The sequence below is a fragment of the Bombina bombina genome, chromosome 2, assembly GCF_027579735.1.
Source record: "Bombina bombina isolate aBomBom1 chromosome 2, aBomBom1.pri, whole genome shotgun sequence".
NCBI classification, from domain to species: Eukaryota; Metazoa; Chordata; class Amphibia; order Anura; family Bombinatoridae; genus Bombina; species Bombina bombina.
This window is the reverse complement of record NC_069500.1, coordinates 908,094,522-908,109,331: the sequence shown is the minus strand read 5'-3', so window position 1 is coordinate 908,109,331 and position 14,810 is coordinate 908,094,522. Positions and strand designations below refer to the sequence as shown.

The following is a 14,810-nucleotide window of genomic DNA, read 5'->3' as shown; positions in this document are numbered from 1 at the left end:
GGCTTGCGTATAAATTTCCAAAAAGTAATGAATGCAGCTGTGGACTCTTTCCCATTAGGAAGAAAAATATAAATTACGCTTACCTGATAATTTCCTTTTCTTCCATGGGAAAGAGTCCACAGCCCCCCGCACGTTTTTTTGAGGAGTTGTGGTTATTTATCTTCTGGCACCCTTTCACCTTGATGCTTCTTCCGCTGTTCCTTGTTCCTCGGCTGAATGACTGGGGGATAGGGGAAGTGGGAGGAGTATTTTTGCCTTTGACTGGTGTGTCTTTGCCTCCTCCTGGTGGCCAGGTTCTTATTTTCCCATAAGTAATGAATGCGGCTGTGGACTCTTTCCCACGGAAGAAAAGGAAATTATCAGGTAAACATAATTTGTTTTTTTTTCTTGTGTATTTGTCAAATTTTCAGTTCTACTGTATTTACTGGTCCTTTAACAAACAAGAACAGTTTGAGCTTATCTCCAAAAAAAACACTTTTTTTTTTTTTATGGTTCAGATAGAGAATACAATTTAAACAACATTCCACACCTGTTCTTTCTCTGAACTGTTTTATTTCTTTTATGAGGGAATCGTTTTCATTTTTGTTGTCATTTTATACTGGAAATATCTTTTTTTTCCCCTTTGTTGTTAACTATGAAGATGTTTCATTAGCTGAACCTGCACAAGACAACCAAGTAATTATTAGCCTCACTTGCTAAATAATGGCAGTGTGGGCTTCTGTAGAATCATACGAAATAACAGAGAACATGTCATTGCAATCTATAGATTTTTTTTTGTTTGACCACTCACTGTTAATCAAATACAAATAAAGTTCTAATATTAACTTTTTATACTAATGGCTAATTTACAAGTGGAGTGCTAATTTATCGCGTGCCGCAAAATGGTCAAATTTGCCCGTTTTGCGGGCTCGCAATAAATAACCAGCCATTATAAGTGGCTAGTTATTGCTACCTTGCGCTCGCAGTAGAAACTAGCGTTCAGAAAATTGACTAAAGGTCAGACCTCTGGTTAATTTTCTAAATGTCCCCCAATTGGCCCCATCATTTAGAATGTAGGGCTTATTAATAAATAGCATTTAAAAAATATAAAAAATACTGCATGAAGCAGTTATCAGGATTTGCAGTTGGCAGGTGTGCGGTCTATGGGGACTGTTTGTTCCCAGTAAATATATACGTATTTGCATACATACATACATATATATTTATGTGTTTATATGTGTATATAAGCATATACATATATATTTACATTTGCTGCACGACTTACCCCCTTCGCTGCGCTAGTTATCTTGCCGTCAGACATTGGAGCCTATGGAAGTGAGCTCTCGTGAATGCAATGCTTCCGTGCAATGCGAATGCAAGGTCACGTTTGCATTGCACCTAACTCGTAATACCAGCACACATTTGCGTGCGCTGGTATTACTCAGTGGAGCGCAAATATCACTTTCGCGATATTTTGCGCTCAACTTGTAATCTGGCCCTATGTATCACAGTTTACTGATAGAGTGCTTGTGTTAGCCAGTCACGTTCTCGAAATCCTTTATTTTAATACTTATATTAATACTTATATCAGACAGTTTTCTTACCAAATACTAAATAAATATCCAATACAGCAAATGCTAATTTTTTTTCTTCTCACCTCTGGTATCTGGCTGTGTTACCCCGTTGTGTTGACAAGACTGTCTAATTAATGACACCAAATAAGAACTGATTGTTCAAATGAAACTCTAAATCCAATTAGAAACACTTAGTGTGATTTTTGTTCTTGGCGTTATCTATCAACACTATAATATTATTTATTAAAACAGACAGGGCTACCATGCATTGTTTCATTTTGCTTAATGAAAGGCTGATTACAGTGTTTTGGTTCCTTTTAAGTTCTGGCTAATGCTAATGGGAAAATGTAGAAATATTTTCAAGAAAAGAGTAAGAGAAAATGCTAAAATTATGTGTGGCAAGCCGACCGATCTGTTAAAGGGACAGTCTAGTCAAAATTAAACTTTCATGATTCAGATAGGACATGCAATTCAAAACAACTTTCTAATTCACTATTATTATCAAATTTGCTTTGTTCTTTTGGTATTGTTTGTTGAAAGCTAGGTAGGCTCATGAACATTTCTTAGTCTTTGAAGGCCACCTCTTATCTCAGAGCAGTTTTTCACAGTTAGACAGTGCTAGTTCATGTGTGCAATAGAGATAAAACTGCTCATCTGGTGGAGTTATTTATGAGTCAGCATTGATTGGATAAAATGCAAGTCTGTCAAAAGAACTGAAATAAGGGACAGTCTGCAGAGGCTTAGATACAAGGTAATCACAGAGATACAAAGAATATTACTATTACAGTGTTTATATTACTATTACAGTGTTTGTTATGCAAAACTGGAGAATGGGTAATAAAGGGATTATCATTTTTAAAAAAATATAACATTCTGGAGTAGACGGTCTCTTTAATTAATTTGGGAATGAGATATATCCAATGGAAACAAAAATATAACTAAAAGGGACATTCTACTTGAATGTTTTTATTGTTTAAAAAGATAGATTATCCCTTTATTACCCATTCCTGAGTTTTGCATAACAAACACTGTTTTATTAATGCACTTTCCATCTTAATGGGAGGAGAGTCCACTGCTTCATTCATTACTTGTGGGAATTAAGAACCTGGCCACCAGGTGGAGGCAAAGACACCCCAGCCAAAGGCTTAAATACCTCCCCCACTCCCCTCATCCCCCAGTCATTCTTTGCCTTTTCGTCACAGGAGGTTGGCAGAGAAGTGTCGGAAGATTGGAGTAGTCTCTTATGGAGGGTAGTACTCTTTGAAATGGGACTGGAGTTTAAAGTAGTCCTGTCAGCCTCTCAGTAAGAGCTTGGGTAAAAGTTAGAGTCCGTAGATGCAGGGAGAGTCTTTCTGCGAAACCATCCCGACTCATGATTAACAGCTCCTTAAGCAATCAGCGTTGACGAGTTTCGCTGCCTGCCTTTATTCACTCAAGTCCATTTCAGGAGCGATGCTACTAACCTGTCACACTTGAAGGGCCGTGTTCCTGTTCCACGGCATAGATTCTGGTAAGATCGTTTCATTTATACACATATGATAACGCAAGAACACAGGGTCACAGTGTGTCTCCTTTTATCTGTATAGAATCAAGGGTTAATATCCCTGGAAAGGGGATTATTGAACGGGGGGGATTTATGCATAATATCTTTATTGTGTTTGATGCTACGTCATGTGTGAGATGAGGCTCTAGCAATGTGTGAACAGTCAGGTGAAGGGTGTTGCAGGCTCTTTTGGCGCATTTTCTCTATAGTGCAGTTGCGGTCCAGCATGGCACTCCATGTAACCGGGTGTGGCCTTTCAACTTCCTCTTTCCTGATCGGCAATTGCTGGAGACATAACGGTTTCCCTGTGTCCGGGTCATAGGGGGTGGTGAGTACCCCGGCCATTGGTGTATAAAGGTGCCATTTATTCTATCTAGTCTGTAATAAAGCATAAGCTCTGATATGTTAGAGGATACTCTCTATTTAATTAAAGCTCATATCTGTGTTTATTGTGAGGAGGTTCATGTTGATCCGCCTGCTCAACTTTGTTCCACATGCTTTGATAAAATTGTAATATCTAAAAAGTACAAGATATTTAGTACAACTGAGCCGTCCACCTCTCAGGGGGTTCTCTGTCCCGCAAGGTGCGTTCCCTAAATTCATCTCCGATTACACATGTAACTCCCCAAGGCCCTACTGATCCTCACTCGGGAGGGGCCTCGTTTCCGCCAGATTTCGCTGCCCAATTGCAAGAAGCGATTTCTGCAGCCTTGCATGCCCTACCACGCCCTGCAAAGTGCAAGCGAAGGGAAAGACATAACCTTCCGTCCCAGGGGTCATCTACTCTGTTGGAGGTCTCTGAGAGATTATCCGATGATGAGGACGCCTGCGACTCGTCGGAGGGTGCTCTCTCTGGGACAGAATCTGCGTCTTCTAAACCTCTGGCTATGGAGGAGCATGATTTTAAGTTTAAGATATAGCATTTGCGATTTTAAATAAAAGAAGTGCTTGCTACGTTGGAAGTGCCAGAACCGAAACTTCCGGAAGAACCTTCGACCTCTAAACTAGATAGGGTTTTACGAGGACAGGGTGATGCCTCAGACCTTCCCAGTATCCGGTGAAGATGGCTACTATTATTAAGAATGAGTGGGAGAAACTTGGCTCATCCTTTTCTCCCTCTACCTCTTTTAAAAAGCTGTTTCCCATCCCGGACTCTTAGCTTGAGCTATTGGGGGCCATTCTTAAGGTGGATGGTGCTATCTCCACGCTCGCTAAGCGTACGAATATTCCTCTCGAGGATAGTTCGTCGTTCAAAGAGCCCATGGACAAGAAATTAGAATCCATGTTGAGAAAGATGTTCCAACTCACGGGGTTTGTTTTCCAACCGGCGGCAGCGATCGCTGCGGTGGCTGGAGCGGCTACCTACTGGTGTGAATCATTGTCAGCTATGGTTGAGGTGGAGACTCCCCTCGAGGAGATACAGGAAAAGATTAAGGCCTTAAGGGCAGCAAACTATTTTATCTGTGATGCAAATATGCAGGTTCTTCGCCTGAATGCTAAGACTTCAGGGTTCTCTGTTCTAGCCCGTAGGGCTTTGTGGTTAAAGTTGTGGTCTGCTGACATGCCTTCCAAGTCTAGATTACTATCTCTCCCGTTTCAGGGGAAGGTTCTTTTTGGTCCAGGCCTGGACTGTATCATATCCATGGTCACGGGAGGCAAGGGTGCTTTCATTCGACAGGATAAGAAGAATAAGCCTAAGGGCTCTACTTTTCGTCTCTTTCGTTCGGACAAGTCTTAACGCCAGCAGCCTGCAGCGAAGACCGAGCAGTCCAAGGGATCTTGGAAGCCGGCTCAATCTTGGAACAAGTCTAAGCAGAGCAAGTAGCCCGCCGAGACAAAGTCGGCATGAAGGGGTCTCTGGATCACGTAGGGGGCAGACTATCTCTGTTCGCAGAGGCTTGGATTGAAGACGTACAGGATCCTTGGGTTCTGGAGGTTATCACCCAGGGTTACAAGATAGGATTCAAGACTCATCCGCCCAGGGGCAGATTCCTCCTGTCAAACCTATCCTCAAGACTAGAGAAGCCTTTCTAGAGTGTGTGAGGGATCTCTCATGTCTCAGAGTAATAGTTCCAGTACCTCTACCAGAAAGGGGTCTAGGGTACTATTCAAACCTTTTTGCAGTCCCAAAGAAGGAGGGCACGCTCCGCCCGATTCTGGACCTAAAGTGTCTAAACAAGTTTCTGTCAGTTCCATCGTTCGAAATGGAGATGATCAATCGATTCTGCCCCTAGTTCAAGAGGGGCAATTTATGACAACAATAGCCTTGAAGGATGCTTACCTTTACGTGCCAATCCACATGGACCACTTCAGGTTCCTAAGGTCCGCCTTTCTGGACCAACACTTCCAGTTTGTGGCCCTGCCGTTCAGTCTGGCGACTGGCTCAAGAGTCTTTACGGAGGTTCTGGGAGCGCTGCTGGCGGTAGCGAGAGCCAGAGGTATTGCGGTAGCTCCTTATCTGGATGACATCCTGGTTCAGGCTCCATCCTACAGTCTAGCGGAGGACCAGCGGAGGGATGGAAAACAAACGAGGGAAAGAGTTCTCTGGTTCCCAGCAACAGGGTGGAGTTCCTGGGCACCATCATAGACTCCATAGCTATGAAAATATTCTTGACAGAACAGAGGCATTCCAAGATCGCGTCCAGCTGTCTTGCGCTTCAGACCTCCTCAAGGCCATCTGTGGCCAGGTGTATGGAGGTAATCGGACTCATGGTTTCCAGCATAGACGTCATTCCTTTCGCCAGGTTCCATCTAAGACCTCTGCAGTTATGCATGTTGAGACAACTAAACAGCGACCATTCAGACCCAACAGATCTCTCTGGACAATCGAGCGAGGGAATTCCTCTCTTGGTGGGTCCGTCCGGGGCAGCTGTCCCAGGGGACATCCTTTTTGAGTCCATCCTGGGAGATTGTGACCATGGATGCAAGTCTATCAGGATGGGTAGCTGTTTGGGGTGCCAGAAGGGCACAGGGCAGGTGGACTCAAGAGGAGTCAACCCTACCAATACATTTCCTGGACCTATGAGCAATATTAAATGCTCTGAGGGCTTGGTGCCTCCTGGGGACTTCCTGTTTCATCAGATTCCTGTTGGACAACATTACCTCAATGGCGTACATAGACCATCAAGGGGGAACGAGAAGCTCCCTAGCCATGAGGGAGGTGTCTTGGATTCTGGAATGGGAAGAGACCCATAACTGTTCTCTCTCAGTGATCCACATCCCAGGTGTGGACAACTGGGTAGCAGATTACCTCAGCAGGCAATCGTTCCATCTGGGGGAATGGTCTCTCCATCCCCAGGGATTCCCAGGCAGGGCCAATAGATGCGTTGGCGGTACCTTTGGAGTTCAGCCTAATTTACATCTTTCCACCATTGCCACTTCTCCCTTTAATGGTGGCTCTCATCAAACAGGAGCAAGTTTCGACCATTCTGATTGCTCTGTTGTGGCCACGGAGGACGTGGTTTGCGGATCTGGTGGGAATTAAGTTGTCTCCGCCATGGAGGTTACCCTGTCACAGAGATCTGCTAATTCAGGGTCCTTTTCTTCACCAAAATCTCAATTTTCTGAGGCTGAATGCGTGGAGTTTGAACGCCTAATCTTGGCGAAGAGAGGGTTCTCGGAGAGAGTGATTGATACTCTCATTCAGGCGAGGAAACCGGTCACTTGTCACATCTATCATAAGGTGTGGAACACCGATTTTTCCTGGTGTAAGGAACATTGATATCACTGGCACAAGATTAGGGTATCCAGGATTCTGTCTTTTCTTCAAGATGGTTTGAATAAGGGCCTTGCCTCTAGTTCCATAAAGGGAAAGATCTCGGCCTTATCGGTGCTGTTACACAAGAAGCTAGCGGAGCTTCCTGATATTCAGTCCTTTGTTCAGGCTCTGTCCAGAATTAGACTGGTATTTATACCTTCTGCTCCTCCTTGGAGCTTGAACTTGGTTGTTAAGGTTTTGCAGAGGGCTCCATTTGAGGCTATGCATGCGCTTGACATTAAGATTCTCTCCTGGAAGGTTCTGTTTCTTTTGGCTATTGCATCGGCTTGCAGAGTCTCTGACTTAGCGGCCTTGCAATTTGAACCCCCTTAACTGGTTTTTCATGCCGATAAGGCTGTGCTTCACACTGGGTTGTGTTTTCTTCCCAAGGTGTTGTCAGATCGTAACATCCATCAGGAGATAGTAGTTCCTTCTTTGTGTCCTAACCCTTCTTCGCGCAAAGAGAGGTTACTTCATAACTTGGATGTGGTTCGAGCCTTGAAGTTTTACCTTCAGGCTACGAAGGAGTTTAGACAGACTTTTTCTTTGTTTGTGGTGTATTCAGGGAAGCGTAAGGGGCAGAGGGCCTCTTCCACTTCACTGTCCTTTTGGTTGAGGAGCATTATCCATTTGGCCAATGAGACAGCGGGACATAAGCCTCCTCAGAGGATTACGGCTCACTCAACTAGAGCTGTGGCCTCTTCTTGGGCCTTTAAGAAAGAGGCCTCTGTGGGGCAGATTTGTAAGGTTTCCTTGCAGATTCCTTACATACTTTTGCTAAACTTTACAAATCTGATGTGTTTGCTTCGGCGGAAGCTGTTTTTGGGAGAAAGGTTCTACAGGCTGTGGTGCCCTCAGTATAGGGCCCGCCGACTTTTGCCCTCCCATTTTTTTCATTCAGTGTCCTCTAGAGCTTGGGTTTTTGTTCCCTAAAGTAATCAATGAAGAGTGGACTCTCCCCCATTAAGATGGAAAACGTAAATTATGCTTAGCTGATAATTTCATTTCCATCTGTGGGGAGGAGAGTCCACTGCTCCCGTCCGGTGGGCGGACCTAAATTTAATTTTATTCTTCTGGCACCTTTTATACCCTGATATTTCTCTTACTGTTCCTTGTTCCCTTGGCAGAATGACTGGGGGATGAGGGGAGTGGGGGAGGTATTTAAGCCTTTGGCTGGGGTGTCTTTGCCTCCTCCTGGTGGCCAGGTTATTAATTCTCACAAGTAATGAATGAAGCAGTGGACTCTCCTCTCACAGATGGAAATTAAATTATCAGCTAAGCATAATTTATGTTTTTTACCTCTGTGATTACATTGTATCTAAGCATCTGCAGACTGCCTCCTTATTTCTGTTCTATTGACAGACATGCATTTTAGCCAACCAGTGCTTACTCCTAGGCAACCTTACGGGAGTGAGCACAATTTTATCTATATGGCACTCGTGAACTAGCGCTGTCTAGCTGTGAAAAACTGTCAAAATGCACTTATATAAAGAGGCGGCCTTCAAGGGCTTAGAAAGCAGCCTACCTAGGTTCAGCTTTCAACAAAGACTACCAAAATATAATGATAAAAGTAAATTGGAAAGTTGTTTTGTATGTATACGAAAGTGTTAAAACTTATATAAAACTACCTTTACGTTGCTTGTATAAGTTGTATTATGACATGTAAATATTGCCTAAATGACAGAAGATGTTGTTTACACTTGGTTCCATCCCCTCTCCATACTGTCCTATTTTAAAGCTACAAATATTCCAAAATCCAAACTATTCCAAAATTCAGTCCCAAACAGTTTGTATAAAGGTTTTGGGAAAACTGATATTTAAATGTCCTATTTTAGCTACAAAAAAAATCTCTGGGAAGCTTCAAGAATTTTTAGTAGATTAAGGGCTAGTTTATAAGAGGAATGCTATTTTATTGCGTGCCCGTTAACTTCAAGCAGCTGGTTATTTCTACTCAACCTCGCGGTAGCAATTAATGCTAAAAATTAACCAGAGGTCAGACCTCTGGTTAATTTTTTAATGTGCCCCAAGTGGCTCCAAAAATATGTGTATTTCATTTTAAGAAATAAAAAATTGTCGCATCTGTTTTAAATTTTTTTAAATAATATATATATATATATATATATAAAACTAAGCAATATAGTTTTTTGGGGCTAAAGTTGGTGGCTGTGGGGTGTTAGACAAACAACGGCACTGAAAAGTGCCTTTACATAGCCGTCTATGGGAACTGTGTGTTCTCAATAAATATATATGTACCGTATATGCTTATATACATATATATTTTTGTGTTATATGTGTATATACACAAATATATAACACATAAATATATATATACCATAAAGTGTGACCGCACCACCCTTTCTAGTTAGTGTGCTCAGGCACGGGATAAAGTCCGGTCAAAGACTGAATAATAATACAAAATTTCAAAAATCCCAGCCACTGAGTCTTAGAGTCAAAAAAGTTTTATTCTTCAACAAAAGATATGATCAAAATTGATCTTTCACAAAAAGCAATCATGAGTATCAAGGAAACATCAGGTGTAAGTTCACTCAAATCCACACATACCCCATCCACCAAACACATTCGTATCTAACCCTCAGCAAAATAAAGAAAAACATCAAAGCAAAAACAATCATCAGAAAAATAAATGCAATGTCACTCCCAGGGCGTCCCCAGAGAGTGAATATTACGACACCACCCACTCAGGACCTCAAAGGATCAAGAACCATTGCGAGTGTCCACTCAATCTTCAACTCTGTAGTATTATATTAACCAAGAGTGTCTCGTATTAATTGTGGCAACTCCCAAAACAAGAATGTCTCATTCGTTATAAAGCCTCCAGCTGTAACAATATGTATCTGTTTGAAACCATCAGCAATTTGTCTACTTGCCACTGTATAAAGGTGGTCACAGGAGACATGATATATTATGGTATTTGTAATCCATCATAGTGAATGCTGGTAACGGCTATAGTGACAAATCTTGTAATTGTTGAAATCTTTTGGTTCAGATGTCCCTTTAACCTGACGTGCTACTGGCCATACATTATGTTGCGGGGAGCTGTGAACGTACTAACGGCCCAAACACACACCCTTTTCACACTTCACTCACGGTATTGTGCATCTTTAAAGAGACTCCACTATTCTCTTTTCGGAGAAATAAAAACCTGAAAGATGAATTAATACGGACTGATTGGGGTTCCATGAGAAAACCAACTACAATTAATAAGAAAGGCTCCTTTTCTTGCATGAACTGTGCCCTCTGCCATTCTATGTTACAAGGGGATCATATTACCCACCCCTTATCAGGTAAAAGGATTCCGATCAATGGCAGGTTCTCCTGCAATTCTAAATATGTTATATATGTTATTAAGTGCCCATGTGGCCTAGCATATGTAGGAGAGACCACACAGACTGTCCGTGATAGGATACGCCAGCATAAAGCAGCCATAGGCAAGGATGACGAGGATGCACTATGATGGATTACAAATACCATAATATATCATGTCTCCTGTGACCACCTTTATACAGTGGCAAGTAGACAAATTGCTGATGGTTTCAAACAGATACATATTGTTACAGCTGGAGGCTTTATAACGAATGAGACATTCTTGTTTTGGGAGTTGCCACAATTAATACGAGACACTCTTGGTTAATATAATACTACAGAGTTGAAGATTGAGTGGACACTCGCAATGGTTCTTGATCCTTTGAGGTCCTGAGTGGGTGGTGTCGTAATATTCACTCTCTGGGGACGCCCTGGGAGTGACATTGCATTTATTTTTCTGATGATTGTTTTTGCTTTGATGTTTTTCTTTATTTTGCTGAGGGTTAGATACGAATGTGTTTGGTGGATGGGGTATGTGTGGATTTGAGTGAACTTACACCTGATGTTTCCTTGATACTCATGATTGCTTTTTGTGAAAGATCAATTTTGATCATATCTTTTGTTGAAGAATAAAACTTTTTTGACTCTAAGACTCAGTGGCTGGGATTTTTATAATTTTGTATACATAAATATATATGTATGTATTCATATATACTTATATTTACTGCCCATCGCTGTGCAACTTACCCCCTTCGCTGCACTAGGTTCTCATACCGTGTCTCACAGCATGAGAACGAGGCTCCCATTGGAGCCTATAGAAGTGCACTCTCGTGAGCGCAAAGCTTCCCTGCAATGTGAACACATATACATATATATATATATATATATATATATATATATATATATGTGTGTATGTATATATATATATATATATATATATATATATATATATATATATATATATATATATATATATATATATATACACACACAACACACAGAGAAAGTCCAGCACCCACAAGCTCTCAGCTAAGATTTAAAAGCAAAAATGGAAAGATTAGTTACAGCATCTGGCCAAATTGGACAAGCCCAGGTACCACATCAAGGTCCTTTCCAATACCTGGGACCCTAAAACAGCCACACAATGCAAGCTCTCAAATCCAAACAAACTGGGAACAAGGGAAGGGTGCACAGGCTTATGTAATCACCCTACATATACAAAGCACGGAAGGGGACTGTACTCTCATACCGGACCGGGTACACATCCCATGACCCTGCAACATGCCCAGCCCTGGGTGCTCACCGACACTCACAGGAAGCTGTGCTGTCCCCAAAGTCTCAGGCAGTTAACCCCAGACAGGTCTGGGTGCAAGAACCATAGGGAAAATTACAAAACAAATTAATACAACACACAGATAAAAAAAACACGCTCCTGAAAACAGTCATACTATAACTGCTGTTTATTGAGATGGCAGCACATTCAGAAAATTGGTTATTGTTTTTTTTTAGAGACAGACTCGCTCTCACTGTTAAACATACTCATAAGCACAGGTCAAGAACACTACTGGTTTCTGCAGCCTGTGAAGATATTGCAGACATTTGTGCACCGTGGAAAACTTTTACCATGGAACAGGGACAGTTTACTTTTTATTTATTTATTTAGTATTATTATTTTATTTTTTTACAGAGTCTTGCTCTCTGGAGGGTCACCTTCTGCGGGATGGTGAGCAGTGGAAGCTCAGTCAATGCTCCAGGTGTATATGCAAGAATGGTTTTGTGGAGTGCTTCACTGCCGATTGTCTACCAATGTTATGTGAAAAGGTGAGGGAGATGCTTCCTTAATGTACAGTATGAAACACTATATATCAAAAAATATATAAGCTTTTCTGTTCTTATTTTAAGTCCTCATTTTTTTCCATAGTTGGTAACCCTATATTTTTTAAATATTTTCTCTAAATAAGACAAGCCAACAAGAAAATGAAAGGCTCGCCATCTTAAATGGTTACCTGTGGGTGAGATGGGCAGCTATCCTGTAATGATATATGAGCCATTCATTGCTGTTTAAAGGGATAGTAAACCCATTTTCTCCAACATAGGTGTGTCCGGTCCACGGCGTCATCCTTACTTGTGGGATATTCTCTTCCCCAACAGGAAATGGCAAAGAGCCCAGCAAAGCTGGTCACATGATCCCTCCTAGGCTCCGCCTACCCCAGTCATTCTCTTTGCCGTTGTACAGGCAACATCTCCACGGAGATGGCTTAGAGTTTTTTAGTGTATAACTGTAGTTTTTATTATTCAATCAAGAGTTTGTTATTTTAAAATAGTGCTGGTATGTACTATTTACTCAGAAACAGAAAAGAGATGAAGATTTCTGTTTGTATGAGGAAAATGATTTTAGCAACCGTTACTAAAATCCATGGCTGTTCCACACAGGACTGTTGAGAGGAATTAACTTCAGTTGGGGGAACAGTGAGCAGTCTCTTGCTGCTTGAGGTATGACACATTCTAACAAGACGATGTAATGCTGGAAGCTGTCATTTTCCCTATGGGATCCGGTAAGCCATGTTTATTAAGATAGTAAATAAGGGCTTCACAAGGGCTTATTAAGACTGTAGACTTTTTCTGGGCTAAATCGATTCATTATAGGCAGAGCCTCATTTTCGCGCCGGTGTTGCGCACTTGTTTTTGAGAGGCATGACATGCAGTCGCATGTGTGAGGAGCTCTGATACATAGAAAAGACTTTCTGAAGGCGTCATTTGGTATCGTATTCCCCTTTGGGCTTGGTTGGGTCTCAGCAAAGCAGATACCAGGGACTGTAAAGGGGTTAAAGTTAAAAACGGCTCCGGTTCCGTTATTTTAAGGGTTAAAGCTTCCAAATTTGGTGTGCAATACTTTTAAGGCTTTAAGACACTGTGGTGAAATTTTGGTGAATTTTGAACAATTCCTTCATATTTTTTCGCAATTGCAGTAATAAAGTGTGTTCAGTTTAAAATTTAAAGTGACAGTAACGGTTTTATTTTAAAACGTTTTTTGTACTTTGTTATCAAGTTTATGCCTGTTTAACATGTCTGAACTACCAGATAGACTGTGTTCTGAATGTGGGGAAGCCAGAGTTCCTTCTCATTTAAATAAATGTGATTTATGTGACAATGACAATGATGCCCAAGATGATTCCTCAAGTGAGGGGAGTAAGCATGGTACTGCATCATTCCCTCCTTCGTCTACACGAGTCTTGCCCACTCAGGAGGCCCCTAGTACATCTAGCGCGCCAATACTCCTTACTATGCAACAATTAACGGCTGTAATGGATAATTCTGTCAAAAACATTTTAGCCAAAATGCACACTTATCAGCGTAAGCGCGACTGCTCTGTTTTAGATACTGAAGAGCATGACGACGCTGATAATAATGGTTCTGAAGGGCCCCTAAACCAGTCTGATGGGGCCAGGGAGGTTTTGTCTGAGGGAGAAATTACAGATTCAGGGAACATTTCTCAACAAGCTGAACCTGATGTGATTACGTTTAAATTTAAGTTGGAACATCTCCGCGCTCTGCTTAAGGAGGTATTATCCACTCTGGATGATTGTGACAATTTGGTCATCCCAGAGAAGCTATGTAAAATGGACAAGTTCCTAGAGGTCCCGGGGCTCCCAGAAGCTTTTCCTATACCCAAGCGGGTGGCGGACATTGTAAATAAAGAATGGGAAAGGCCCGGTATTCCTTTCGTCCCTCCCCCCATATTTAAAAAATTGTTTCCTATGGTCGACCCCAGAAAGGACTTATGGCAGACAGTCCCCAAGGTCGAGGGAGCGGTTTCCACTTTAAACAAACGCACCACTATACCCATAGAAGATAGTTGTGCTTTCAAAGATCCTATGGATAAAAAATTAGAAGGTTTACTTAAAAAGATGTTTGTTCAGCAGGGTTACCTTCTACAACCAATTTCATGCATTGTCCCTGTCGCTACAGCCGCGTGTTTCTGGTTCGATGAGCTGGTAAAGGCGGTCGATAGTGATTCTCCTCCTTATGAGGAGATTATGGACAGAATCAATGCTCTCAAATTGGCTAATTCTTTCACCCTAGACGCCACTTTGCAATTGGCTAGGTTAGCGGCTAAGAATTCTGGGTTTGCTATTGTGGCGCGCAGAGCGCTTTGGTTGAAATCTTGGTCAGCTGATGCGACTAGAAATAGTCTCCCAAGGTTATCTTCTGGAATTCAAGGGGCTTCCCCCAAGGGGGAGGTTCCACAGGTCTCAGTTGTCTTCAGACCACATAAAAAGACAGGCATTCTTACATTGTGTAGAAGACCTGTTAGCAATGGGAGTGATTCATCCTGTTCCATTAGGAGAACAAGGGATGGGGTTCTACTCCAATCTGTTCATAGTTCCCAAAAAAGAGGGAACGTTCAGACCAATCTTAGATCTCAAGATCTTAAACAAGTTTCTCAAGGTTCCATCGTTCAAGATGGAAACCATTCGAACAATTCTTCCTTCCATCCAGGAAGGTCAATTCATGACCACGGTGGATTTAAAGGATGCGTATCTACATATTCCTATCCACAAGGAACATCATCGGTTCCTAAGGTTCGCATTCCTGGACAAGCATTACCAGTTCGTGGCGCTTCCTTTCGGAT

At 42.0% G+C, this 14,810-nt stretch overlaps 1 protein-coding gene across 1 annotated transcript in view; it reads left to right on the top strand.

Annotated features, from left to right (window-relative positions):
• Positions 1 to 14,810, top strand: part of FRAS1 (Fraser extracellular matrix complex subunit 1) — an 868,578-nt gene that overhangs the window by 290,740 nt on the left and 563,028 nt on the right. Inside the window, 1 exon segment of the mRNA XM_053703296.1 lies at positions 11,865 to 11,998. Coding sequence (XP_053559271.1) covers positions 11,865 to 11,998 — 134 coding nt within the window.